The 25,852-nt window shown below is 39.9% G+C and overlaps 2 protein-coding genes across 6 annotated transcripts; both read left to right on the forward strand.

The window, feature by feature from the left end:
* The first annotated feature begins 1,131 nt into the window (after nt 1-1,131).
* mrps23 (mitochondrial ribosomal protein S23) lies at nt 1,132-16,163 on the forward strand. Of its 2 annotated transcripts, XR_013627934.1 has the most exons (6): nt 1,132-1,272; nt 2,177-2,356; nt 2,454-2,531; nt 3,176-3,299; nt 3,368-3,544; nt 16,153-16,163. XR_013627934.1 is itself a non-coding variant. In XM_058080165.2 (5 exons), the coding sequence occupies exons 1-5, from the start codon at nt 1,229-1,231 to the stop codon at nt 3,488-3,490; spliced, it is 549 nt and encodes a 182-aa protein (XP_057936148.1). In that variant the 5' UTR covers nt 1,132-1,228; the 3' UTR covers nt 3,491-3,819. The 2 variants fall into 2 exon arrangements, 1 of the variants encoding a protein (XP_057936148.1); XM_058080165.2 differs by lacking the exon at nt 16,153-16,163 and having other exon boundaries at nt 3,368-3,819.
* On the forward strand, nt 4,438-25,673 carry LOC131134873 (uncharacterized). Of its 4 annotated transcripts, none has more exons than XM_058080541.2 (28): nt 4,438-4,700; nt 4,968-5,078; nt 5,297-5,408; nt 5,579-5,786; nt 6,522-6,704; nt 7,805-7,912; nt 7,984-8,064; nt 9,407-9,505; nt 11,301-12,017; nt 14,212-14,265; nt 14,634-14,746; nt 14,855-15,496; nt 16,427-16,558; nt 16,730-16,901; nt 18,505-18,582; nt 18,667-18,789; nt 19,015-19,158; nt 19,952-20,035; nt 20,119-20,187; nt 20,262-20,521; nt 20,857-21,015; nt 21,098-21,263; nt 22,590-22,676; nt 22,820-22,922; nt 23,289-23,642; nt 23,714-23,780; nt 23,888-23,989; nt 25,078-25,673. In XM_058080541.2, exons 1-28 carry the CDS (start codon nt 4,616-4,618, stop codon nt 25,172-25,174), a joined length of 4,710 nt encoding a protein of 1,569 aa, XP_057936524.2. In that variant the 5' UTR covers nt 4,438-4,615; the 3' UTR covers nt 25,175-25,673. The 4 variants fall into 4 exon arrangements, with proteins under 4 accessions (XP_057936524.2, XP_057936523.2, XP_057936526.2 ...); XM_058080540.2 differs by having other exon boundaries at nt 4,439-4,700; nt 4,965-5,078; XM_058080543.2 differs by having other exon boundaries at nt 4,443-4,700; nt 4,965-5,078; nt 11,301-11,366.
* The last annotated feature ends 179 nt before the right edge of the window (nt 25,674-25,852 follow it).

Consider the following 25,852-nt stretch of genomic DNA (forward strand, 5'->3'; position numbering starts at 1 on the left):
TGTGCAGCCAGTGTTAAATTCATTCATTCATTTTTCATTCTTATCCTCATGAGGGTCGCAGAGGGTGCTGGAGCCTATGGACTGGTGGCCAGCCAATCCCAGGGCACATATAGACAAACAACCATTCACACTCACATTCATACCTATGGACAATTTGGAGTGGCTAATTAACCTAGCATGTTTTTGGAATGTGGGAGGAAACCGGAGAACCTGGAGAAAACCCACGCATGCACGGGAGAACATGCAAACTCCATATAGAGATGGCCGAGGGTGGAATTGAACCCTGGTCTTCTAGCTGTGAGGTCTACACGCTAACCACTCAACCGCCATGCAGCCCAGTGTTAAATTTATAAATTTATTATTTTTATGTAAAACAACAATTTTTTGTGTTATTTATTTTGGTAGTTGGTCAAGTGGTTAGCGCGCAGACCTCACAGCTAGGAGACCAGGGTTCAATTCCACCCCAAGCCATCTCTATGTGGAGTTTGCATGTTCTCCCCGTGCATGCGTGGGCTTTCTCCGGGTACTCCGGTTTCCTCCCACATTCCAAAAACATGCTAGGTTAATTAGCCACTCCAAATTGTCCATAGGTATGAATGTGAGTGTGAATGGTTGTTTGTCTCTATGTGCCCTGGGATTGGCTGGCCATCTGCACCTATTCCAGCTAGATTTCCTTGGACTTCCAAAATTGTCTGTTTTCATTTATTCCAAACCCAAAACACAAGTTTTACATGCATCAAACAATTGGAAATGCACATAAATACATAGAAATGATAAATAAACATTGAATGAATTAACAGCTTTTAAAGGAACTTTTCAAATTTTCCCCATCATCCACAATCCTTAAGTGAGACATAAAACACACGTCTTTCTCTTTTCTTTATGTTCTAAAGATACCAAAACAACTATAAAGAGACAGTAATGCATGCATGTAATGGATCACACCTATTCCGTCTACAAAGCTTGCTACAAACACCTCCAAAACCACCCAACAAGGTTTTATGGTTTTATATCCATGCTGTGAGAATGTAGTAACTGGTAGTTGATAGTCAACAACACAGTAAACGAATTATTTCCATTTCAATTAACATCTCAGGCAGCACTCAGCTTCAGAAGGCGGTAATACACACCGAAAGTAGATTGCCCACCGCCACAAGGTGGCAGTAGTGCACACCACAAGTAGCTTGCCAAGCACCAATTAGCCACAGAAGAAGAACAAGCAGCAGCAATGGCTGGCAGCAGGCTACAAAGAATCGGCACTGTATTTACACGGTAAGACAGCAACATTGAACTATTTAACCTACTTTTAACAACCATTAACATAACATAAATCACATTCAAGCGCACAACGTATATGATTGTTATTATTACGATAAAGGCCGTCCACCGAGATACGGAGTGAACTTTAAAGCCTAAATATAAAGACATGACTATGGCGATCAGACATGTATAACCAGGTCGTCGTATTAACAAGAAATTATTTGAATTAAGCAGACTTCCTAAAATGTCCGCAATTACACGATTTGGTCCTCCAGTGTCTTTGAAGGACACGGAGCCTTTAGCTCAGTGATCAGTGTTGCCAGGTCTCTCAAAACAAGCCTAACAGGCAACCCACCACATCGTGAAAGCGGCAACCCTTGTTAATAAGTACAAATATTATACATTAACTGTACAACTTTATTTATAGCGATTGATTATGATAAGTGTTAAGTGAAATATGATTCACTCTTTAGAAATGAAATATTTTCCCACTCATGGCACAGAAAACCTCTCCATGATCTTCAAAAGACATTGTTTTAACATTATTAGAGCCACCTAGACATTAAATAACACCCCTATATTGATATTTACATTCATATTGCCCAATATAGCAGCTAGATTCAGAGTAAATAAGACAAGCACAAGCACCAGAAAACATTTATTGCAATGTACATGAGCACACAGCATATTTATGTCTTAATGGCTTATCTACTCTCTCACTCTCTACTCCTATTTTATGTATTGTAAGAACTTGTACACTCTTATGACAATCTTGTGAAATCAACATATTTAGCCAGCATGTCATTTATCACAGCACTAAAAGTATTGGTCTTCTTTTTCTCTGTCTTACTGTGCTTTATTTTGAAGTGCGTTTGATCGACATTGGTAACGAACTGTGTGACAATATGGCCAACAGGGTTCGAGATCTAATGCGCTCTGGAGTCATCAAGCCAACAGAGAAACCCATCTGGTACGACGTCTATGAAGCTTTTCCACCAACACGGGAACCGCTTTACGTCAAGACCCATACTCGATCCTGGGACAAGAAACCAGACACCGTGCCTGAAATTTTCTACACAGAAGATGAAGTTAGAGCGTAAGTCAAATATCCGCACAGCGTTTTTACGTGTTTTTACTCCACTTTGCTAAGACAGCACCGTGCATGTAACGCTTTTACCACTCTATTCTTGCAGGAAGTTCTACGATCAGTACGGGATGGGTCTTCGGCCATTTGATCTTTCCAAATCAAACTTTGTCTCTACCTGTCAGAGGTATGTACACACAGAGAGAAAATCTTCCGTTACAGAAAGAAAAAGCTACAGCGGCCACGGACATTACTTGATACTGATGAAACTGATGAAACGTACTTTAACAAGAAAGCTAAATAGAAAAATCAGCAGCATTTTTACATTGTGATTCTTTTACACTTTTACAAGATTTTCAGCATGTGTGCATATAACTCCATGATAAATGGTCAGAGCACTTGGGTGTAAAAAATACAGGACAAGTTTCCAACAGTGTACCAAATGTGTTGCTCATTGTCATAAAGCTCTGTCTCTGTGGCACGTCATGGGTTCGCAGCAGGATAATGACCCAAAACAAAAAAACACTCGAGTGGTCATCTGCCAAACTGCTAAGGCTCGATCAATCTCCATTTCTGCATAACAGCGTGAAATTATTGACCGATTTTGTGGTCCCTGAAACAGGCCTATGTGAAAAGTCCAGACATGTATTAGTTTAATCTGATCTGTGCCACATTTTTGGCCATTTTGAGCCGCCGACGTACAGCAGCTGTAATAGAAGGATACCCACCATTTTGCAGACATGTGTAATATATTTCCTTATTCACATTGAAAAGGCTCAGCAAGACCAATATTTCAGTGAGGTACACTGTATTTGTTGAATGATGCTGCAGGTTTGTCGACAAGTACGCTGAGTTAAAGAGCCAGTCGGAAATGGATCAGTCTGTTCTGTTTGAGGAGACTGCAAAGGCTTTACTCGCGGAAGGGATCATACTCCGAAGGAGAGGTGTTCCAGTGGTAGGTTTTGCCAGAAGTACACGCTGCATGTTGGAACGCATGTTGAGAGTTTTGCTTTTATTCTGCAGGTGGCAGCAGAGCCCAGGGATCCAGTGTTGGGGCTGAAGCTAACAGACATGTTGGCCCAGCAGCAGTCAGGTCAAAGTGAAGGCCAGCAAGAACCTGAAGAGCGTAGCACGCACACCTCCTAGAATTCACTCACATCGTCACAATTTGCATCGAATTGTGACATTAGTCCCATAATATTTTGCCACAACCTCATTTTTCAAGATTTGTCTTTAATATTTCAACTTTATGCCATTAAAATGACATTTTAGGATCACCTTTTTTAACATTTTGACTATTATCATAAAGTGACTGCTGATTTGTACATTATTGCTGCCCTTAGTCGGACACCTCTGCTTGAGAGCAGTGCAGAAATGCCTGGGTTTACAAGCACATAAATGGACAAAAAAAGAAACGGTACATACACTTTCAGATTATCATTTTGCAAACCAAGTGATGCTTTCACGTGTAAATGAATAAATATTGTTCTGAAACTAATGTTGATGTGTTTATTTTCATCTGCTGCCTTCATTGCAAATAGTCAGGTATTGAGAGGATATTCTGCCTTGCAATTGATTTATTCCACGTGATGTAAGCAAGTACAGGCTACAATTTATAACAGACTTGGCAAATAACAGCAAGTACTACATTTTAGTCCGGAATTCAATTTGCGCATGTACAGAAGAAATTACCATTTCAATAATGCATTAAACGTGTATTAAATAGAAGTATTAGCATTTCTGTATGGATTCCGGGATCAACATCAGGAGGAGCCTACGAACGTCTGGCCTTCGTCGACAGACGGTTAGACCGCAATTACGCCGACGACAACGACTGACGCCAATGTTTAGGGCACCTTGCTGCGCGTGTGCAAGTTTCTGCACATGCGCCTTGTGATCCGATTAACTTAAGTGACTAACAAGTCAGTTAAAAGACCCGAATTTCCCATTACTAGTGAACATCTCGTGCTTTGTCTACAGGCAGTGATTGTGCGATATGTGTTTAAACTCGAGTCTCGAGTCACTAAAGGTCGTCACCAGTCGCTTTTTCGATAAAAAACAGATGTCGACAGATGGTTCTGAACACTCGCTAAATATAGCCAGCAAGTGGCTTACATGGCAACACAAATGAGGAACGATCCGAGTATGTGACAAGTTTACGATGACCCCCTGAAAGCCTCACGAGGCTCGGCCAATCACAGTCCAGATCCTACCACCACCGGAAACTTGGGAAGCGTCCTTAGAGCTGTGGCTATTGGTGTAAGCTTTCGTATGTTGCACCTCGAAAACAAACTATGGCAACGCAGACTAGATGACAGAACCTGGAAAGACAAAGAACAACCTCTTGAGTTTGAAGGTAAATTCATTTTCTTAAACTGCTTCGCTAGTCAATACGTAGCTAAATGACGCCCAGCTAGTGTTCATTGTATCAGAGACGCTCGTATGTAGTAGCTGTTTTAAATCCTACGGATTTAGTGCTTACATTTAAGTTGAACAAATAGTTACCCCATGTTTACAAAGTAGCCGCGTAATTTTAGTACATACCATTATTTATTAATAAGCAAGAGTCGCATTGGTTTTGCATAAAATGTATTCACTATGCTATTTTGTGATTCCTTAGCAGTCTTGCATTGCTGCCTTGTGCATGCACTAATCATGGCTGCACCCATGCTCATTGGAAACCAGCTCATCCTGGAGGAGGACTTTGATGAAAACTACATTCCCTCTGAACAAGGTACAACTGCTCATTTATTCTCATCCCAATATTTAAACTCAATCTTGGGGAATTGGTGGATCTACGAATCTAGTCGTACTACACTGTATTACTTGCATAAACTGTGACGGGAAAGGCATACTTTATTGATATATCTTATTTTTGTCATGCATTTTCATTTCCCTACGGTCATATTGTCCCCTTGATTCTTAATTTGATATGTTTCCCCAACTCATCAGAGATTAGAAAGTATGCAAAGGAGATAGGTATTGATGTTGACAACGAAACGGATCTGATGTGGCTGGCCAAGGAGGGAATTGTTGCTCCACTTCCTCCCGAATGGAAGCCTTGGTAAGTCAGGAGATGTACTCTACTCACATTTCTATATTAAGGATTCGATTTAGACATTAATGTTTGTATGTTGATTTATTGTGGTACAAGGGTTAGAACATGGATGGACAGTACATATAGTTTGGTCATCTTTCTTTCTTCTTTCTGTCCCCTTATGATCCTCCCGGCAGCCAGGATGTTACAGGCGACATCTACTACTACAACTTTTCTTCTGGTGAGTCCACGTGGGATCACCCCTGCGACGAACACTACCGGCGCCTGGTTGTCGAAGAACGGGAACGCATGCAGCGCACCGCCGAGGCGTCAGGGACCAAGAAAAAGAAGAAGGAGAAGAAGGAGAAAAAGGAGAAAAATAAGAAGGACTCTGCCAAAACTGGAGTGAGTGATTATTGTGTATATGTTTGTAGAATTTAACAAGAAAACTTACAAAAAAAAACATAATGAATAAAGTAAAAATATTATATAAAAAGTCATGAATCACAAAAAGAAATAATTGGAAAATTATAATTGACTCCGGATTATGCTCCAGCATACCCCCTGCATAGAGAATGGATGGATGGATCATTTAAAAAAAGCAACAGCAGAAACAATTGTAATTTTATGAAAATACAATAAATAATATTAACAAAAAAAACATATTCCAAGGGGAAAATATGTTTAAATATTATGCAGGTGAAATATAAAGGCATAAATACAGTATGTATTTCAGGTATTTATAAATATCCATCCATTTTCTATACGATGAATATGTTATGGGTTCTCCGGTCAATAGTTTTTGTTGGCCAGGTGTGTCCTATTGCTTTGCTTATTCAATCAGTAAATAGCACGGAAGGTCTACGCTCAGCTTCAGATCGGGTAGGCTAGGGTGTACTTGTGTAGAATGCATTTAGAGGTGAAAACAACATGAAAATCGGAGAACTGTCTGTGAGTGAAACACTGAGAGAAGATAGAAAATGAGTGAGAATCCAGCAGTTGAAAAGCAAGCACCGATGGTACTAATTAACAGATGTCTAACAGGTAGACCAAAGGAAACATCAGCGGTTGATGACACTGACAGTTTTTTGCATGTTTGTATGCTTCTGTCTTCATAATTGAGGCTCTGCCCCCTCCTAGGGTACAAAGAGTTTAGGCTTGGGGTCGTTGCCATCTTTCCTGGGAAGCCTGGCTCCTCTCAGTGGTCTGGATGCTCCTGTTCTTGGCCCAATCTCCGGGTCTGGCTCTGCGTCTGCTTCTACGTTCCCTCGCTCATTTGGATCCGGGGGGCTGGAGCCCCTCAAAACACCTGGGCATCTTGGGGTACAGTCTTTAAATCATTCTAGTGTATCCTACTGAGGGAGTCCCAGAGCAGGGGGGGGTGTCTGTGTAAATAAACGGCCCCGGGTACCATATCTTATTATATAATATTATGTGGTCCCCAAAGCCTTGAAATAATGCAGTCCTTTTCTATTATGTTATTTTTTTTAACATTAAAAAAAACATATACAGTGGTGTGAAAAAGTGTTTGCCCCCTTCCTGATTTCTTTCTTTCTTTCTTTTTGCATGTTTGCCACAATTAAATGTTTCAGAGGTGGACTTGCTGGTGTGTTTTGGATCATTATCCTCCTGCACAACCTACTATGTTGCTTTCAGCTTGCGGTCACGATAGATGGCTGGATTTTTTTGGTAGACAGCAGAATTCATACTTTCATTTATCACAGCAGGTCTTCCAGGTCCTGAAGCAGCAAAACAACCCCAGACCATCACACTACAACCACCATATTTTACTGTTGCTATGATGTTCTTACGCCAGATGTAATGAGAACACACCTTCCAAAAAGTTCAACATTTGTCTGGTCAGACCGCAGAGTATTTTCCCAAAGGTCTTGGCGATCATCAAGGTGTTTTCTGGCAAAGTGGAGACGAGCCACGTGGGAAGGTTCACTATTCAATGTTTTAACCATTTGTGGATAATGGCTGTCACTGTGGTTGGCTGGAGTCCCACGGCTTTAGAAATGGCTATATAACCTATATAGCCATATAACCTAAATATATATGTCAGTTATGTTATTCACACAGGGCCCCTTAATAATAAAAACTTTAATTTAAACACTGCATTTTGTATTTGGTTTTGTTGTTGTTAACTAATATTTAAATTTAAGTGTGACAAACATGCAAAACCAGAAATCAGGAAGGGGGCAAACACTATTACACCACTGTTTTAATTTGATTAAACTTTTTTATGTGTAAATGCAAAAAGAAAAAGCTAATGGTTTCTGTTAATCAGCTCTTCTGGTACATATGGTTTTTCATACATAGTTATTGGACAGCAACAATTGGAGGATGCCCGGTGGGATGCACTGTGGTTATCTGTGATGGCGTAAAGAAATTACAATTTGTTTGGACTCGCACTCTCCCAGGTACTCCGCAGCAGTGCTGTTTCTAGTGTTTTAAGCAACAAGAATGAAGAGAAGGTGTATCTTACCATGCCTGGCTTTGATGACGTTGATGAAATCTTAGAAAATGAGGTACAGTACGACTGATACGCAGATGGATGGAGCAGGCGTCCGTGATTCTTACATTACGTCTTTTTCTATAGTCAAGCCAGAGGTCTTCAGAAAGGCAACTGATGAACCTCCATCTGGACCTGGATGAACTCAGAGGGGGCATACAATACGAGGTACATGGAATTTTACAAGAATTGCATTGTAATATGTGGAAAAATAACATCATTTTAGTAGTATAAAGTTGAAATATATATTAGTAATATGAGTCACAAACGTTAAATTAGAGTTGACAAAAGTTTAAATTAGATTGCAGGAAAAAGTCCTAATGCTACAAGAATAAAGTCAAAATATTATGGGAATAGAGTTGTAATTATGAGAAGAGCATTTCCACGAAGAACGTTGGAATATTAAGGAGAAATGGAAAAAAACCCAGCAGTAATTCTATGACAATAAAGACAAAATATTAAGAAAAAAGTTGTATGTTTTTACATGAACTTGTATGACATCCCCATCAGCAGTGTAGTGCATCACCGGTGCCTTACCCCCCACTTGGTCCCATGAGTACAGTTTTGGTGAAGAGGAACATAGTTTGGGTTAGAGTAACACCAAGCGATTTGTCAGGTCTAATTTTCTTTTTGAGGAGGCATATTTGTGATGCAAATGTACTACTATTTTGAACGCATATTGTTTTGGGCTCATGGGACCAAGTGGGGGGGTAAGGCACCGTTGATGCACTACACTGCTGATGGGGATGTCATACAACTTAATGTCAAAAAATCCCAAATATGCCTTTAATGATTAAAAAAAAATTTCAGAAGAATAAACTCTTAATATTATGAGGAAAAATAAAGTCATTGAAATATTACTGTAGTTATTTTAAAGGTCATATAAGAAACAAACAACAAATAGTTTCAAAAAATTAGTTAAAATGTCTCAAGAATAAAGTCCAAATATTATGGGAATAAAGTCATAATTACGTGAAGAAAATGTACTAGAAGAAATTTGGAATAGTTCAAAAATTTGAAAAGCTAGCAACAGCAGAAAATTTTTAAATGAGAATAATATCAAAATACTAAGATCACGAAGTTGTGTTTTAATGAGAACAATGGTTGCAAGTTTATGACAATAAACTCTAAATAAGAGGAAACAATGTCATTTTAGTAGCATATAGTTGAAACTTGTTATTTTATAAGTCATAATATGATGAGAAACAAAACAAAGGGGAAACGTCATAATGTTATGGAAATAATGTCATATTATGAGGAGAAAATTTCCAAAGATTATTTATGAAGAAGGTTGAAATATTTGAAAATTTAACAAAAAAATGCAGCAGAGATTGAAGTTGATACTAATAATAGGCTTTACGACAAAGCTGACATGCAATTTTAAGATATCTACATGTGTACACTGTTTAGATCCTGCCTGTTAGATTGATAATTTGATATTCACGGGTTGTTTTGAAGTAAGCCTTATTGAAGTGTTGCCCTTTCTTGTGCATGCTTGTTCGTGGGTCAGGAGAGTGAAGCCAGTGCTGCAGCTCATGCAGAGGAAAGAACTGAGCCAGAAATGCAGGACATTTCTGGAGGCCACAGCCTTGAGCCACAGTCGCCACAGGTACACACACACACACACACACACACACACACACACACACACACACACACTCACACCAATACCTGTAGGGTTTTCTGTGCATTTCCATGCTTAGTGTTCATGTTTAATTTTAAATGTAAGCTTTGTTTCTGCTTGTGGCATATACAGTAATCCATTCTATATATGCAAGTAATTGTTTCCAGACCCGGCTATAAGTGAATTTCTGCAAAGTAGGATGCCTTCTTCGTAAATTGTATATTTTTGTATTTATAGCATAGAAATCTTGTTTACTTGTTTAACTTCTAAACGTGTTTTTGGAAATAATAATAGTTAATAGACTGTAACAGACTATAGGGGTGTTATTTCATGTCTAGAGTGCTTTAATAATGTTAAAAAAGTATTTTGGAGTTTGTAAACAGATTGTCTGTGCTCTAACTACAAAAATATTCAATTTATAAATAAGGAATCTTACAGGTATACACTTATCACATCTGGAAACAATTAATCAAGGGATGATTGTAAATCTAAAGAAATCTAAAAATGTTCATACAAAATATGTTTTTATGGTTTTACAATTGTGGTTATATTTGCAGAAAATAATCAAAATGGATATGAATGATGCATGAAAGGGATTAAAGAACATTTAGGATGACTTTTCAAGACTTTTATATATGATACAACGACATTTTTTTTACTATATGTATTTTATTTATATTTAAATGTAGTTTTTGCACACCTGCAGGGTAGGCTGTGACCAAGTGTATCTGTTGATAATCAAATACTGTATCATGACATTATTACTAGCACATCACTACTGTCAGGAGAACCAGAGTATAGAGTATATAGTACCAGGCCCACCAAGGTGAACTGCACACCCACCGAGCACCCTCCACGGAGGTCTCTGGAAGACCTTTTGTAATCCGCAACACAATAAGCCGCACGCATGGTCGCATCTCATATGGTGGAATTTAGGCGACCTGCTGAGGAGTCAAACTTGACCTTGGGAGACCAGTGAGCAGCACATTACAGTAAGGGAGGCGAGACGTGACAAATGCATGGACTAGGGTCTCTGCATCACTGTTGCCAAGATGAAAAAATGTAGTTTTGGTAACACAATATAAGGATTTTATTCACAAACCCATAAAGCACACAATTTATTCTGGTAGAAGTGTAAAATGTAAAAAATGGAATTGAAAATATTTGTTCTACTCATTGTCAGTGTTTGGTACAACTAGTGTGCAAAATGTCTTCCTCTTAAAGTGAATGTTTGTTTATAAGTGAGCTCAGGGGGTGTTACAACACAATGTTAACGTCACAGGCAGGAGATGCGTTTGCGTGAGCGGCACAAGGAGGTGATGATGCAACTGTTTGGTGCAGTTTTAAGCCGTACAAATGTCCACAAGGTGGCGGATGTGCCTTTTTATAAGAGCTCGGCATGCATCTCTCCGTGTAAAATAGCGCTCAGCAGAAAGGGCATGCAGGAGGTTACACTTGGAAGGGAGATTTTAATGCATGCACAAACTCAAACTTTACCTTTGACACGCTGGAAATGTTGGAACTTACCTACAGTATGTTCTACTGCTGATTACTAAAGAATGGAAACAGAAACGGCGGGTATTGGTACCGGTATCGAAACTAAATATAATCGTATTCAACAGTATGACATCATAATTTTTGCTTTTTGTTTCTTGGACAAGTATCATCCAGCAGAATGTGTCATGGTTCCATGCCTAGGTGTGTAAAATGACTTGTCTTTGTCCTATTTCTCTCACCACCCCCCTCCAACCTCTTGGATGGACTCTTTCCCTCCCGCTAGGACTCTTTAAGGGGCTGCCGACACCGCCTGTCCCCCCTGGCAGACCCAATCCGCCTCAGTGACAGTGTGAGTAGCAGACCAGATGGTTTGGAGGAGAAAGGAGAGGTGCAAGATAACGTTGAAGAAGAAGACGATGACTTAGACGTGAAAAGCACAGACTTGGGCACGGCGGAAGGTGGCGATACTCACAAAGAGCAGGGGGGCGTTGAAATGACTCTAGACAATGAGCAACAGGAACGTGGTGACGGTGAAGATGAAATGAAAGGGAAAGGAGATGGGGGAGAGGAATACAGAGACAACCTGGGGCATGTCCACACTGAAAACAGTGTTGGAGATGCAGAGAAAGTGAATTCCCAACAAGAGATCTTTGACAGAAAGGAAAATGTGGACTGTGCAGAGACTGTTATGGAAGAGGAAGAGATGCTGGAGGAAAAGGAAGGCAGTGGTCAGGGTCAGGTTGAGGATGGCCCGAGTGATGGCATGGATGAGCATGAGAAAAGCATAGATGATCATAGTGGGCGAGATGGAAGAGAGGAAGAGGATGGTGCAAGTCAGGCGGATATCAGCCACAGGAAAATGACAGAGGATGAAGAGGAGAGTTGCAGTGTGGAGAGAAAAGAGTTAGTCGCTGAATCCGATGCATCTCAGAGCGAGGAGGAGGAGGTTGCGGAGGTTTTGGAGATGGAAAGCGCTAACCCTAACCGCCTTCCTGCAGAGGTAGGGTTGCTGTTACGTCATTGTGTGCTGCGTGCTCACACTCCCATACTGTGGCTAGCCTACCCTTGGCGGTACCTGCTTCTTCACAGGAAGTATGCCGTCCACGTTCCCCATAGCCAACTTTTTTTGGACTTTTGCCCATCATCCAGCATCCTTATGTGAGACCTGAACACGCACATGGAAAGATAGAAAAACAGTTGGGTACATCAATTTCACAGAGCAACATAGAAAGATGCTAACTTTGCCAAACTCCAAAACAGAAACACAGCAGCAGTAGGGGCAGCTTTGGCGGCAGCTCAAATATTTACCTTTCAGTCGTAGCCAGTGAGGTGTGGCGAGGTGTCACCATGACGGTAAGGTAGTTGTTCAGCACAACAATGTTAATAATAACAATAATAATAATAATAAAAGCTCTAAAATAAATATAAAATAAATATTTATTTTATGTACATATTTAGATTCCTTGACCAGGAAAACATAACATTAGTAATTGGATTCACAATGATATCAATATTAGCTCACAAAAATGGCGGTTTCCTTCTGGATGTGGCCTCCCTAGTTTGAGATCTGTTGACACACTCCAGATCCCACAGTGTCTTGGCTATATAACCTTTATGGTTTAATAAATATAGAATTCTCTTCCTATGATCCCCAATTTCCTTATACTGTGGATCATAGTATCTGGAAATATCTGGATCAGTTTTTTTATATTTTGTCAAACCTGTTAGAAACTTGACCATTATTTTATGGAATTAAATGCACAAATGTCAACAATGGATCTGGATCACCCCCAGAAATATTATCAGTTCTTCCTTATCCCATTTCTGACAATTCTTGAACATTCCATCCAAATCCATTCTAAACATTCCAAGTTATTTTGAAGACAAACAAACAAACACCGGCAAGAGTATGACCTCCTTGGCGGAGTTAACAACAATGTGGCTGTAGCTTGGCTATGCTGTATGCGTTTCATATTGTTGGCACTTTTTATTTGTTTTTATATCTTTAGAACACACAGACAACCAGAAAGACACGTATTCCTGTGTCTCCTACGGACTGTATGATGATGGGAAAAATTCCAAAAAAGTGCACTTTTCTTTTAAGAGCACAAAGTCCTCATTTGTGTCCCTGCTTGATGTTTGTGGCATACTGATTATTACAGGGGTTCTCAAACTTATTGGGATCACTTTTCAAGGACCCCATCCATCTTTTTTCTATGCCGCTTGTCCTCACTAGGGCTGTGGGGGTATACCGGAGCCTATCTTGGCTAACTTTGGGCTAAATTTTGGACTGGTCACTAGGCGTATGTGTTATTATGGGCTGCCATATTGGGTAATAGGAGTGTAAGCCATTTTTGCAATGGGTAACGAAATAGTACATAGTAAGGCATTCAGAATACACATTTAAAGAAGTCATGATATGTTGTATTCTGCACTGGCCACAAGGTGTCAGTAATGAGTGTAAACATGACTATGGGGAGTTCTTTTGTGTCTAGAGGCCTCTCATAATGTTTAAATATATTTAGAAGAGTGTAAACACAAGGAAAATATTAAATTTATAAAGAAGGAATTTTAATTTGTGGAAATTCACTCATCACGGTCGGATCTAGAACCAATTAACAGTAATAAACGAGGATTTACGGTACCTGTTGTGTCACAGTTTTGCATTCACTAACCCTCACGGGTGAGGTGGTAGAGCGGGTCATCTGGAAAGGAGATGGCCACTAGTGTGTGACAGGGGTGAATGAAGCGCTTTGGGTACTAAAAGTGTACTTAAAAGGCACTACATTAAATCAATCCATGATTATTCTTCATGTAATTGAGAGTTATTTGCAGAGAATGTTTGGGGTTTCTTACGCACTTTAGCGATACAGCATTATTTAATTTATTGCAAAACAAACTTACATAGCCCCCCCCCCCCCCCCCCCCATATGCTTGCAGACCCCTCACTGCCCCAGGGCGTCAGTTTGAGAATCCCTGATATATTGGGTCTGGCACAGGAGTCCTGATTTTTTGCTTTTGAGTCCCATTCTTCTTTATCTGTGTCTTGTCTGCACCATCATAGCACCATAGCATTAGACGCTTGGTACGGCTTCTGTGGACATTGCGGTTGTGTGTGTTTGACAGCAACATCTGCGTACATGTCTTACCTGCTGTCTAGTTATTGAAGTGACGGCATGTCTGTCTAATTCCAGAACTCTGAAGTCAGTGATGATATTAAGGAGAGTTCGTCCTCCATCAATGTTAAGGTACTGTCATCATTCAATGTCCTTCATTCACTCCTTCATTTAAAATAGTCTTGCTTATCTGATCCAATCAAGTTCTTTTTTTTAATTAATAAAATGTTTCTTTCAAACATGAATTTTACGGAATTGAATTTGGTTATGAAAATAGCTCATATGAATATATATATATTTTTTAACAAACTCTCTTCAACGCAATAGTAATTTATTGACGATCCCTAGTAGAATACAGCAACACTTCCCGTCCAAGGTTCTTAACATTTTTTAACAGTTTACTGTTACACAATACTAGTGGTTCCGAGACTTGGAAGAGATTTTTGGAAGAGTGCGGAGCCTTTACGACTCTGCACTAAAAGCTATTTTGTTCTCAAAAGGTTTTGGACCTTAACGACACATCTGGCACTGTCTGTCCCCCGGAGGACAAGGATGATGGAGAAGATGTGGAGTTTAAGATGGGAATGTATACAAAGTTGGAGGCTGCCAAGAGGTTTGTCCCTTTGCTTGTCGATGTTTATATTTCTGCAGGATAATTGGCTCCAGAGCCAACCACGAGTGAATGTTCCATCTTTACCACCTTATACCACCATCTGTGCAGGCATTTGCAGTCAGTGGACAAGGACATACTTCCAGTTTCCAAAGTAGACAGGCTGGTGCTCCACCAGTCCACCCCTTCCCACACGGCCATAGACCTTCAGAACCAACCAAAAGCATCTCGGCTCGGCTCAGCTCTGAATCTGCAGAGGCCGGAAACATCTCGAGGTCGGCTCTCCCGAGCCTCCAACACTGAAGTGGCAGACTTTGAAACTTCCAGGCACAAAGATGTCAACCCGGCGGAAAAGGAATCCCATTTTGGAATCTGGAAACATGAGAAACAAGGAAAAGGGGAGAAAGAAAGTGAGAGAGATAAGAGTCAAAACGTGAAGAACAAGGAGGAAGATAGAGAGAGTGGCGATGCCAGTCAGAGAGGGGAGGAGGGGGTCAAAGGGCAATTCATTCAAGAGAAGACGATATCATTTCTTCTCCGAGAGGAATTGTTCAGCGAAGAAAAAGAGGAGAAGGAGCGTTTGGAAAAGGAGAAGGAGAGGAGAATATCTCTCCTCCACGAGGAGCTGAAGAGGCAAGAGGAGGCAGAGAAGGAGCAATTCATTAAGGAGAAGGAGAAGAGAAAGGCTCTCCTGCTGGCTGAGCTGAGTGAGGAAGAGGTGAAGCTTAAAGAAGAGAGTAAAGATACACTTGGGTAGGTCATATGATATTCATGTACATATATCAGTGGAATATTTTTGTAGTTGGGAGCATAGAATACCTGTTTACACTTTTAAAATCACTAGAGCCCCCTGGACATGAAATAACACCCCTATAGTCACATTTACACTCCCAGTACCCAACATAGTTGATAGAATAACAGAAAATAAGACAAAAGTAAGGCATAACAGACTCACACGTTAGCGTTGAGAGAGTTCCTTTTTGTTTGTTTTCTGGACCACATACTTCCTGTTGTGGCTATTTTCTCATCAGTGTAACATTACTGACACCTAGAGACCAGTGTGGAATACTCCATTGCATGGAATATTTTAGTCCCAGCTGTCTTTGGGCGAGAGGCGGGGTACACCCTGGACTGGTGGCCAGCCAATCACAGGGCACATATAGACAAACAACCATTCACACTCACATTCATACCTATGGACAATTTGGAGTGGCTAATTAACCTAGCATGTTTTTGGAATGTGGGACGAAACCGGAGTACCCGGAGAAAACCCACGCATGCACGGGGAGAACATGCAAACTCCACACAGAGATGGCTGAGGGTGGAATTGAACCCTGGTAAATTAGTATATTACTTATTAGTATATTAGTATTAATTAGTATAATATATTTTAGTATTAATAGTATTTCTATTTTTGCCATTTATTTGCTTAATTTAGGTCAAGAATAGGTAGAATTTGCTGAAATATTCATTTTAAAAGCAAGAAATAGACGGTAATTTATGAGGTTGTTTTGAAAAATTGAAAGTGAAGTTGTGAAAGTTGAACCGCATCGTAGTTTATCCACTGTAGATTACACATTGGAAAACAAAATGACATTTGTCCTAGATTATAATAATATTGAAAAACACAATTGTTATATTTTAGCGTTTGAGCACACTGTGTGTTTGTGTGTACTTTCACAGCGCTCTGAGGCAGGATCTTCTTTCCAAGAGGAAGGAAGAGGAAGCCAAATTGAACATGGAGTCTGACAGGATACTGGAGGAACTCAAAGAGTCTGCTCTGAAGGAACGAGAGCGGCAGCTACTTAAGCTCAGGTGGGATTGGCAAGGCTGCATGTGGGACCAAAACTCTCTTGGGTAGACGATTCGGAAACAAACTAACATGGCTTATACTATCCAAAGTCATATGAAAACAGATGCGGCCTTTTTGTTGTATTTGTTGATGAAGCCATTGAACATAAATACTCAATTTATCTTTGTGCTAAGGGAGGAGAGCGAAACCATGCTGAAAGAGTTGCGCATTTCAGTGGAAGAAGAAAAAGCAGCAGAAGTGGAAAGGTTGGAGGCTCAGAGGAGGCTGGACATAGAGCGTCTGAAGGCTGAGTCAGACCAGCAGATGCAAGCCGAGAGAAAGAAAATGGATCACTTCAAGCCGGAGGTAGTCGCTGGTTAGGAAACTAACTGCTAACTAACAATGATCCTATCTCACAACAGTGAAAACACTCCTCAGATTTCTACAAATATTTGATTCATTGTGAATGATCCTTTATTTAGTGGTGTCCCACATGAAGATAGAATCATATTTGAGGAAGATGATCTGACTTTGGTGACATACTCTTCAGTGAGAGCCTGTAGTACGGGGGGTTTAATATGATGAGGAAATCTAATGAGGAAAAAGTCAGAATTTTATGAGAATAACATGAGGAAAAATAATGTCATTTTAGTAACAGCTAAAAAAAAAAGCTGTTTTTTTTTTTAAAAGCCCCAATGTTATGAAAAACAAACACAATAACGAATAAAGTTGTAAGAAAAACGTTACAATGTTACGAGAATAAAGTCAACATACTATGGCGAAGTTGTAACTACCAGAAAAAAATTACAAGAGCGTGGAAAGTAATTTGACAAGAGAAAATAATGTAATTTTAAAAGTACAAAAAGTATTAGTATTGAAAGGTGAAACGCCAAAAACAAAAAACAATATATTTTTTAAAGCCCTAATTTTCTGAAGAAAAAAAAAGTTGTAATTTTTAGAAAATCATGTAGCAAAAATCATTAAGAGAATTACATTAAAATATGGCAAAATCGTAAGACAATTTACAAGAAAAAAAACATGTAATTTGATGAGAATAATGTCGTATTATACAATATAAAATTGTATTGTACATAATATTATGAGGCAAAAGGATTTCATTTTAGTAGCATGGAGTTGAAGTAATAACGGGGACCTATTATGCTAATTTCCGGCGCTTTGTATTGAGTTGTGGACTCCTACAGAGCAGCTACACACAATAACCAGCACACAAGTTTTCTAGGTCTTCCAGTATCTGCACCTATTCCAGCTGGATTTCCTTGGAACACGCCCACTCTTCTATGATTGGTCCCACTCAGCTCGTACAGCTTGTACCCGGGCACGCCCATATCAGGAAGTCCGGCTCACTGTGACATCACAGAGAGCCAGTGTTCAGAAAAAGTCTTTGAAACCTTGCCTTCAGAGCCATCCTAAACGTCTTTCAGGGCTCCCTTCCACATGCACAAACCTCATTATCTGAAACTTTGGCATGGTTTAACACCAGAATACAACATTCTAACTACATTTATAGGTCAGAAAAGTGGGAAAAACATAATAAGTCCCCTTTTAAAGGTGCAATATGTAATTTATTTGAAGTCGTAATATTATGAGAAACTAAACAAAATAATTATGGTGAGAATAATGTCACAATATGACGAGAAGAAAATGTACGAAGAAAGAATAAAGTGGAAATATAAAAAACAGTACAGTACATCACAAAGCTGAGATGCCATTTTTTCTTGACGCATCGTGTATTCAGCATAACTTGTTAGCATATGTTTGTACATGCATTGCCTTATGAAATATCTTGACACAGTGTATACAGCATAACTTATTAGCATATGTATGTACATGTATTGTTTTATGAAATATCTTGCCACATAGTGTGCACACATGGTCATGACAGCCTGGTTGATGTCAGCTGCTCTTTAAATCATTTCTGTATGTTTTGCTTCTGCTTGTGTGCATAAAGGACGTGGCCACAGAGGGAAGTTACAGAGAGCTGATTCATCCACGTCCTGAACAGCAGCTCTCAAAGTATCACAGAGAGGTGAGTGACACGCAGTCCTGGGGGGGGGGGAAATGATTGGAAATGATTGATCTCGGTCTCAGTTTGGAAGCTGTCACTGTGCAGATGACCGATTTGCTCCTGGAAGTGCGAGAGCAAGTGCAGCGGGAGCACGAGAAGAAGCTGCTGCAGCTGAGGGAGGAGCACAGGAGAGAGATGAACAATATCAAGGAGAAGCACTTGGAAGAGGTTTTCTTGTTGGACACCCCATTCATCCCATCTACTGTACACGTGGACTATAATGTTAAAAGCTATTTTATTCATTGTCACATTTTTGCTTGTTGTAAACAAAAAGTTGTGTATTTGATGTTAAAGGCAATAGATTCTATCACTTGTTCTTCAGCAGCTTCAACTGTTTGGGATGAATCGTGCTGGCCTAGTGACACACCAATGACGTTTGTGTATTTGTGTCAGGAAAGTGTTCAGAGAGAGCGACTGCGTTCCGCTCTGCAGGAAGACAGAGAGCATCTTCAGGCCTCGCATGACCTTCAGCTGGAGAGACTGCGCATGCAGCTGCACAGTGAGATCGAGAAGGCGCAGCTGGCGCACTCGCATAAGGTGAGATCAGCAGACACACACACACACACACACACACACACACACACAGTCATGCATGCATATGCTGATCATCATTGAGCAGTGGACCCACTTGATGACGCATATTTCCGAAATCAGTTTTGATGGATTTGGGGGTTTTGTCCCTTTTAGTTTCATCTGTCTAGCTTATGCTTTAATATTTCAAATCTATATTACTGGAATGACGATATTTGTCCTCATAATATTCTGAGTTTATTAAAATTATGACTCTATTCCCATAATATTTTGACTTTACCACTAAAGTATTATAAGGTTTATTCTGTATTTAATTATTAAATACAAAATATTTTTTCCTTTAATATTTCAACTTAACGAAAATGACATTACTTTCCTTCCTATTACAAATAATAATCTCTTTTCTCATGGGATTAGATCTCTTGATATTTATTTATTTATTCATTTCAAATTACTGCAGATTTTTAAATTTTTAGAATGTGGGACAATTTAAAAAAAAACAAAAAACACCGCAGCAAGCTGCCAATAGCCCCAGGTCTGGCTAGCTAGTCATCCTCCAATATAGCAGCATCGGAGCATGACACCCCCACCGTGCTTGGCAGTTGTCAAGCCTCACCTTGACTACTCTAAAAATACTTCTTGTCTTTGTGGCAAATAAAACGTTTGTACAGAAGACATGTGGCCTGCGTATGTTGTGTAATTGTTTAGTTGTATCCATCTGAGCCCGTTCACCATCACGTTGTTCGGTTGCACTCCTTCCACACACCTGATGCTAGATATTCCATTCTTCTCCTTGCAGCAGTCAGAACTTGAGGATTACATCTATCAGTTAGAGCTGAAAGCCAAACAGCTGAAGGAGGATGAGGAAATTATGCAGACCAAGGTCTCTCTCTCTCATCTACTCTGTTTGTTTACTTGCTCGGTGGTTGGCACTAGCATCTGGGCTAATAAGGTGTATTTTAATAGGCAGAAGCTCTGAAGTGGAAGAAGAAGGCTCTTGAGGAAGAAGAGGAGGATGTAGACAAACAGACAGGGGTGGGCTGTTTTTTCTTTTTCATACAAAGTCGTCCTACACTGATCATTCAAATGATGTTTGTGTGTCTGAGCAGACTTTGCACAAAGTGATCTTGGAGAGAGATCAGCTGAAGGTAGAGATGGCGAGGATGAGGGAAGAGCAAGGTCAAGGTCAAGAGCTGCTTGATAAAATGCGTGAGGAGAGGAACGCGGCCCAGCAAGAAGGGGAGAGGCTGCGGGAGGAGAGAGACAGAGGCACGGAGGAAAGCCGGAAGGCGAAGGAAGACAAGCGGCGACTGGAGAGCAAGGTGGCTCTGCTGCAGGAACAATGCGAGCACCTCAGTCGCAGACTCAGGTACACCAATACCAATAATGAAAGCATTTTGAAATTGTCTATTATGCTATGAAGTTATTTATAGTTTAAGAATAAACTGCATCTCAGCTTTGTCATATCGATAACTCATTCAATCCCACACACCTGGCATTGTAGACCATTTTGCTGATCTTTCAAGGCACACAGAAGATTGTCTTCTATGAAGGATGGTCATTAAAAAGAGCAGAGGAGTGTTATTATGCAACCAATACATATGTGCAGTGTATGAAAAATGGGTACATGTTGGCAGGTCAAGCATTTCACATATACATTGTTGCATAGCTAGATTTTAACTGACAGCTGTTTCACCCAATTAGTGAGTTGGAAGCACGTGAGGGACAGAGTCCCTCCCGACGAAAGGACAAAAACCAGAGCACGTCACCCTCCGATGGCCAAACAGACTCATCACGTCACGGAGATGATCCGGAGGACCCCATTCCCTCCACTGTACCTGACAGCCCTAGCAACATGCCCGAGTAAGCACAAGCTACAGGATGATCAAATCAGTCATTTCAGGGTCGCTTTCCTACATCGTACTATAACACCCACCCACCCCAGATTATTCAGGTTCAGCTCGTCCCACGGCGCATCCATCCTAAAGACCAAAGCCTTCCTGGAGAAGGAGAACAGCCAACTCAAGGACAGACGTGCAACTCTGCATGCGACCATGAGCAACTGTTCTCAGCAAGTCAAGCTGAGCCAAGCAGCAGTGAGTGAACAAAAGGTAGGCACATAGCGAAAGGATGTATTTATATTTGTACTTTGCGAAAAATAACTTCAAAAGTTATGAATAGGAATTGTGAGGAACTGTCGGAAATGATGATTAAATTTGGGGGGTTATCCAAATTCAAAGTTTTCCCAAAATTCATCATTTCCCTAAAACTAAATACTACCACATTCCTCGATCAATTGGAGCCATCCCAGCATCAAACTGTTCCGCACGTTCAGGACATTCAGGCTGCCTATATCGATACTAGAAACAAATTCAAAATGCTCCCAAAGCGCACACTTTTCCTTTCTAATACTACTTCTTCCACGTTTCATTTATATTCACTTAATTAAAACATCAAAAACACATTCAACACAAAATGCCTTTGCTCTAACAACTTCTGGCTGCTTCCACATTTCTCAACCCATTTAGACCATGTTAGCATTGCTAGCATGGTAACATTATAGTAGTATTTTTAGCCATTTTCAAGGGTAGACACTTATATAAAGAGTTAGCACTATCATGTTAGCATGTTATCATTAGCACATTAGCGTTGGTAGGAGAATTGTTTAGCAATTTCTATAGCTAAACACTTATATGAACAATACTACTATTATGCTAGGTGTTAGTATGCTAACATTTGCATGGTAGCATTGCTAGTATGCTAACATTAGCATAGGATAATTTTTAGCCGTCATAGGTAGACACATATATACAGTAAACACTACCGGGCATGTTAGAATTGCTAGCATGTTAACATTAGGTTGGTAGCAATTTAGGCATTTTCATAGCTAGACATTTATATAAACACCAATATTGTGCTCGGTGTTAGCATGGTAATGTTAGTGTGTTAGCATTGCTAGCATGCTAACATGAACAATCTAAAGATGTAGTTAGAAAAAACAAATATAGGACTAATATTTCTGGTGTAAATTACAATATGTGGGAACTATGGCACTTTGCGGAGTGCTTTTTTATTTTGAAAAACAACACTAGCTATGCTAAGAAGTTATATATATATATATATATATTTTTTTTTTATGCATCTCAGCTTTGGGTTCTTCAGTCTTTGCTCTTATTTTCACGTTTTTTCTGCTGTTTTGTTGCCCTTTTCTCACTAGAATTAAACTTTTTTTCTCATGATATTCTGATTTTATTCTTATAAAATGTTTTTTTAAGTTTTTTTATTTCTTCTTTTTAAAACATTTCTAACATTATCAACTTTCTTGTAAAAGATTTTCTTGTAATTCTCACTTTATTACTATAATATTGTCACTTTATCCATGTAATGCATCTTTTTATGTAACCTCATTTAAATATAATTTTTTTCCTTCTTGTTAGGAGATGAGAAGTTTGTCAGAGCTGTCCCAGATGGTGATGAGTCAGAAAAAAGAACAGCAGCATGTCGACGGATCAACAGCTGAGGAGGTCAGAGAGTGCACTAATATATGTCCAGTATCAACATGTAATGATAAAGTCATGGCGGTGCCTTGCAATGTCTATGCTTATTTGAAGTACACATTCACTGAATGTCGACCCCCCCCCCCCCCTCTCTCTCCGCACCCCAACAGTCACTGCTTCAAGATGCTTCTCTGATGGCCAGGCAGAAGAAGGTTGCCTTCGATGTGACAGATTCCGACCTGAGCAGCACGGTTGACGCACCTGATGAGACCGGTAACGCACACGGAGCAGGGGTGCAGCACTAGACTGGTTTGGGTCTTTTTGGCTGATAGTTCTTTCTGTGTCAGCCTCGGGGAGTCCTCTCTCGTGTGGCGTTCCCCAGGGCTCCATTTTACACCCTATTCTTTTTTCCCTCTACCTGAGGAAAGAGGGCGTTTAGTGAAAATGATCAACGGTGTCTTCATCACATTAATGGCTTTCTTTATTTTGAATCTGTTATCCATTCTAATAGTAAAAATTCATCTTCTAATGATCTAATCCATTTCGTAATAGTAAAAATAAAAATGCATCAAACACCTAAAATAAATAGAATACTAATACTGGTAGTAATGGTGTATCTGTATCTGTATGTGTTTTTAGGAGGCACTCTGACCTTCCTGGCCAAAGTCCACCAGTTCACCGAATCCCAGCAGCAGCTCTCAGGCCAGCTGAACACGGTTTTAGGTGCTCTGGGATCTTTAGCCCAGAGGCAGAGCAGCACATCCCTCCCGGCCTTCCCCAGCGCCCTGTCTCACGCTGCTGCCCCCAGGTCTTCACCCATCCTACCGCAAGTCCCCACGCTAGGCCCCGCCTCTTTCGGCCAAGCCAACCCGCTGTGGAAGTCGTCCACCCGAGATGGTCCCGGCTTTTCCACCTTGGCGTCCACCTCCGCCCGGGGTGGTCTGAGACCTTGTGAGGATGTCGCATACCGAAGATGGAGGGAGATCTTTCCTGGTACACCTAGCTCAATCACAAATGTGTTTTCATCACTTTTGTCACAGCTGGCGATCTTTCTTGCTCCCCAGAAGCCGCAGAATTCACCTCCAGCAGCTTGAGGACGCATCCGTCGTACTCATCCTACGCTCCTGCCAAGTATTGCCTTCTTAACCGCTTCATCACTCCCCTGCCCTCCCCTCCCATCTTCCTCTGCCACATACAGTACAGCACATGATGCTTGTTGTTTCCATGTGTCGCCCTAGCCTGCACATGCACACGTCAGTGAAAGTGGACGGCCACAAGCTGCAGAAGCTGATTGACAGCAACAAGCAGTGGTTGAAGATGCAAAAGGAAGACGCCAGCATGTATCCTTCCCTTTTACTTTCGGCTAAACCACCGGGGGCCGCAAACGATGCAGCTAGGATATTTTCGAACTTCTACAGCATTTCCTTAATATTTTGACTCTTTTCCCAAAATCTTGCTTTCTTTTCCTTCTCATAATATTACAATTACATAATATTACAAATTATATTCATCCTATATTCATCCTCTTATATTAAGAGTGCTACTTTTTTGTTGTCTTTTTAAATTTTCTCCTACATAATCTTAATACATAATCTTGTTGTAATGTATATTCCCATAATATTGTAACCATTTTTACCCATGTAATTTTACAAAAATTCCAACTTTAGTACTTAAAAAAAACCTCAACTCTATGCTACTAAAAGGGCATTATTTCCACCTTGAATTTTCTTCCGGTAATTGTGACTTTATTCCCATAAATTTTCACGTTATTCTCATAAAATCACTTTTTTTTTTAAACCTATTTTTCATGTTTCTCAGAATATTACGATTTTAAAGTCATATTGCAACTCCATGCTACTAAAATATTATTTCCCTTATTTTTTAAACATCATAAAATTGTGACTTTTTAAAATTCAACCTTTTTTCTCTCAATATTTGGTCGTTATTCCTGTGAAATAACAGCTGTTTTTACCATTTATGTTGTTTTTCATTTTCTTGTCAATTGTCTTCATGACTTTATTTTTTCGTAATAATTTGACTTTACATTTGTGTAAATTTTACTTGTTAATTTTTGTTATATATTTTTCATAATATTTTTTTTCATCTCTAATATTAGAATTTAAGGGTACTAAATTAAATTATTTTTCCTCATAATATGCTATTTTTGTAAAGTAATTACTTTTTCTCATAACATTACGGCTTTTCCTGTGAATGGTTCGATTTATTATAAAATTACTGCTGTTTTTTTTAATATTTCAAGAATTCGTTGTTTGTGTGATGATGCGTTCAGGCACGCTGGTAACTTTGCCTTTTAGCAACAGGCCTATCCGAGGATGGAAAGATGCTGTCATTACTGTACGCCTGCTAGCTGGCCCTGTGAGGCCAATGTGATCGGCTGTGATTGGATCTTTAACTTCTCACCCTCCAGACCGCTGTTCACTCGCTACCAGGCTTCATCCTCCCAGAACAACCTCGTCCAGCTGGGTCTGGATGACAACGACCAGATCAGAGTCTACCACTACTGAGGAACACCGTGCACGCTGGAGTCCTGCTTTCTGGACTGGGCTACCGGGGCAGCATCTGGATGCTGTGAAGATCAGTTTCAAATGTTTCTATTCAGATCTTCCAAGAATCCTGTGCCGGACACAGGCCATAATCTACTGAGATGGAAGGCCAGTTGGACGTATTTGACTGATAAGTGATGCAAGAGGGCATATTAGGGCATGTGTTTGCCTGGACTACAGACTATTGTATATCTTCTATTCCATCTTGTATGTAAAATAACGACTTCAACCCCTCCAAAAGACAAATGTGCGCTCTCACTGACGTTATCTTAGACCTACTTCTCTACTTTTTTTATCTGTTTTATAAAGGTTCTTTGTTTTGATGTTTTTTTATTGTTGTTAATGTGAACTAATTGCCCATATTGAGCATCTTCAAGGTTCATAAAATATATTAAATGGTATGACTTTTCTATCTATTTTTACTATTTGTCTTTAAATAAAGAGAATAACAGAGTGAAGAAACGGATGAAAGACTGAATACCATACTTGCTGTTATTTTAGTTATGACTTCATTTTGTATATAGTATACATAGTTCAAGAGCAATACTCAATACACCAACCTACACACCTGTTTTTGCACAAGAGGCTTAAAAGAGTGGAACACAATTCCCCACTAGTGGATTTCACTTTAGAGCAATT

Source organism: Doryrhamphus excisus, linkage group LG8 (assembly GCF_037039965.1).
Source record: "Doryrhamphus excisus strain RoL-2023G ecotype Guam linkage group LG8, RoL_Dexc_Guam_v1.1, whole genome shotgun sequence".
NCBI lineage: Eukaryota > Metazoa > Chordata > Actinopteri > Syngnathiformes > Syngnathidae > Doryrhamphus > Doryrhamphus excisus.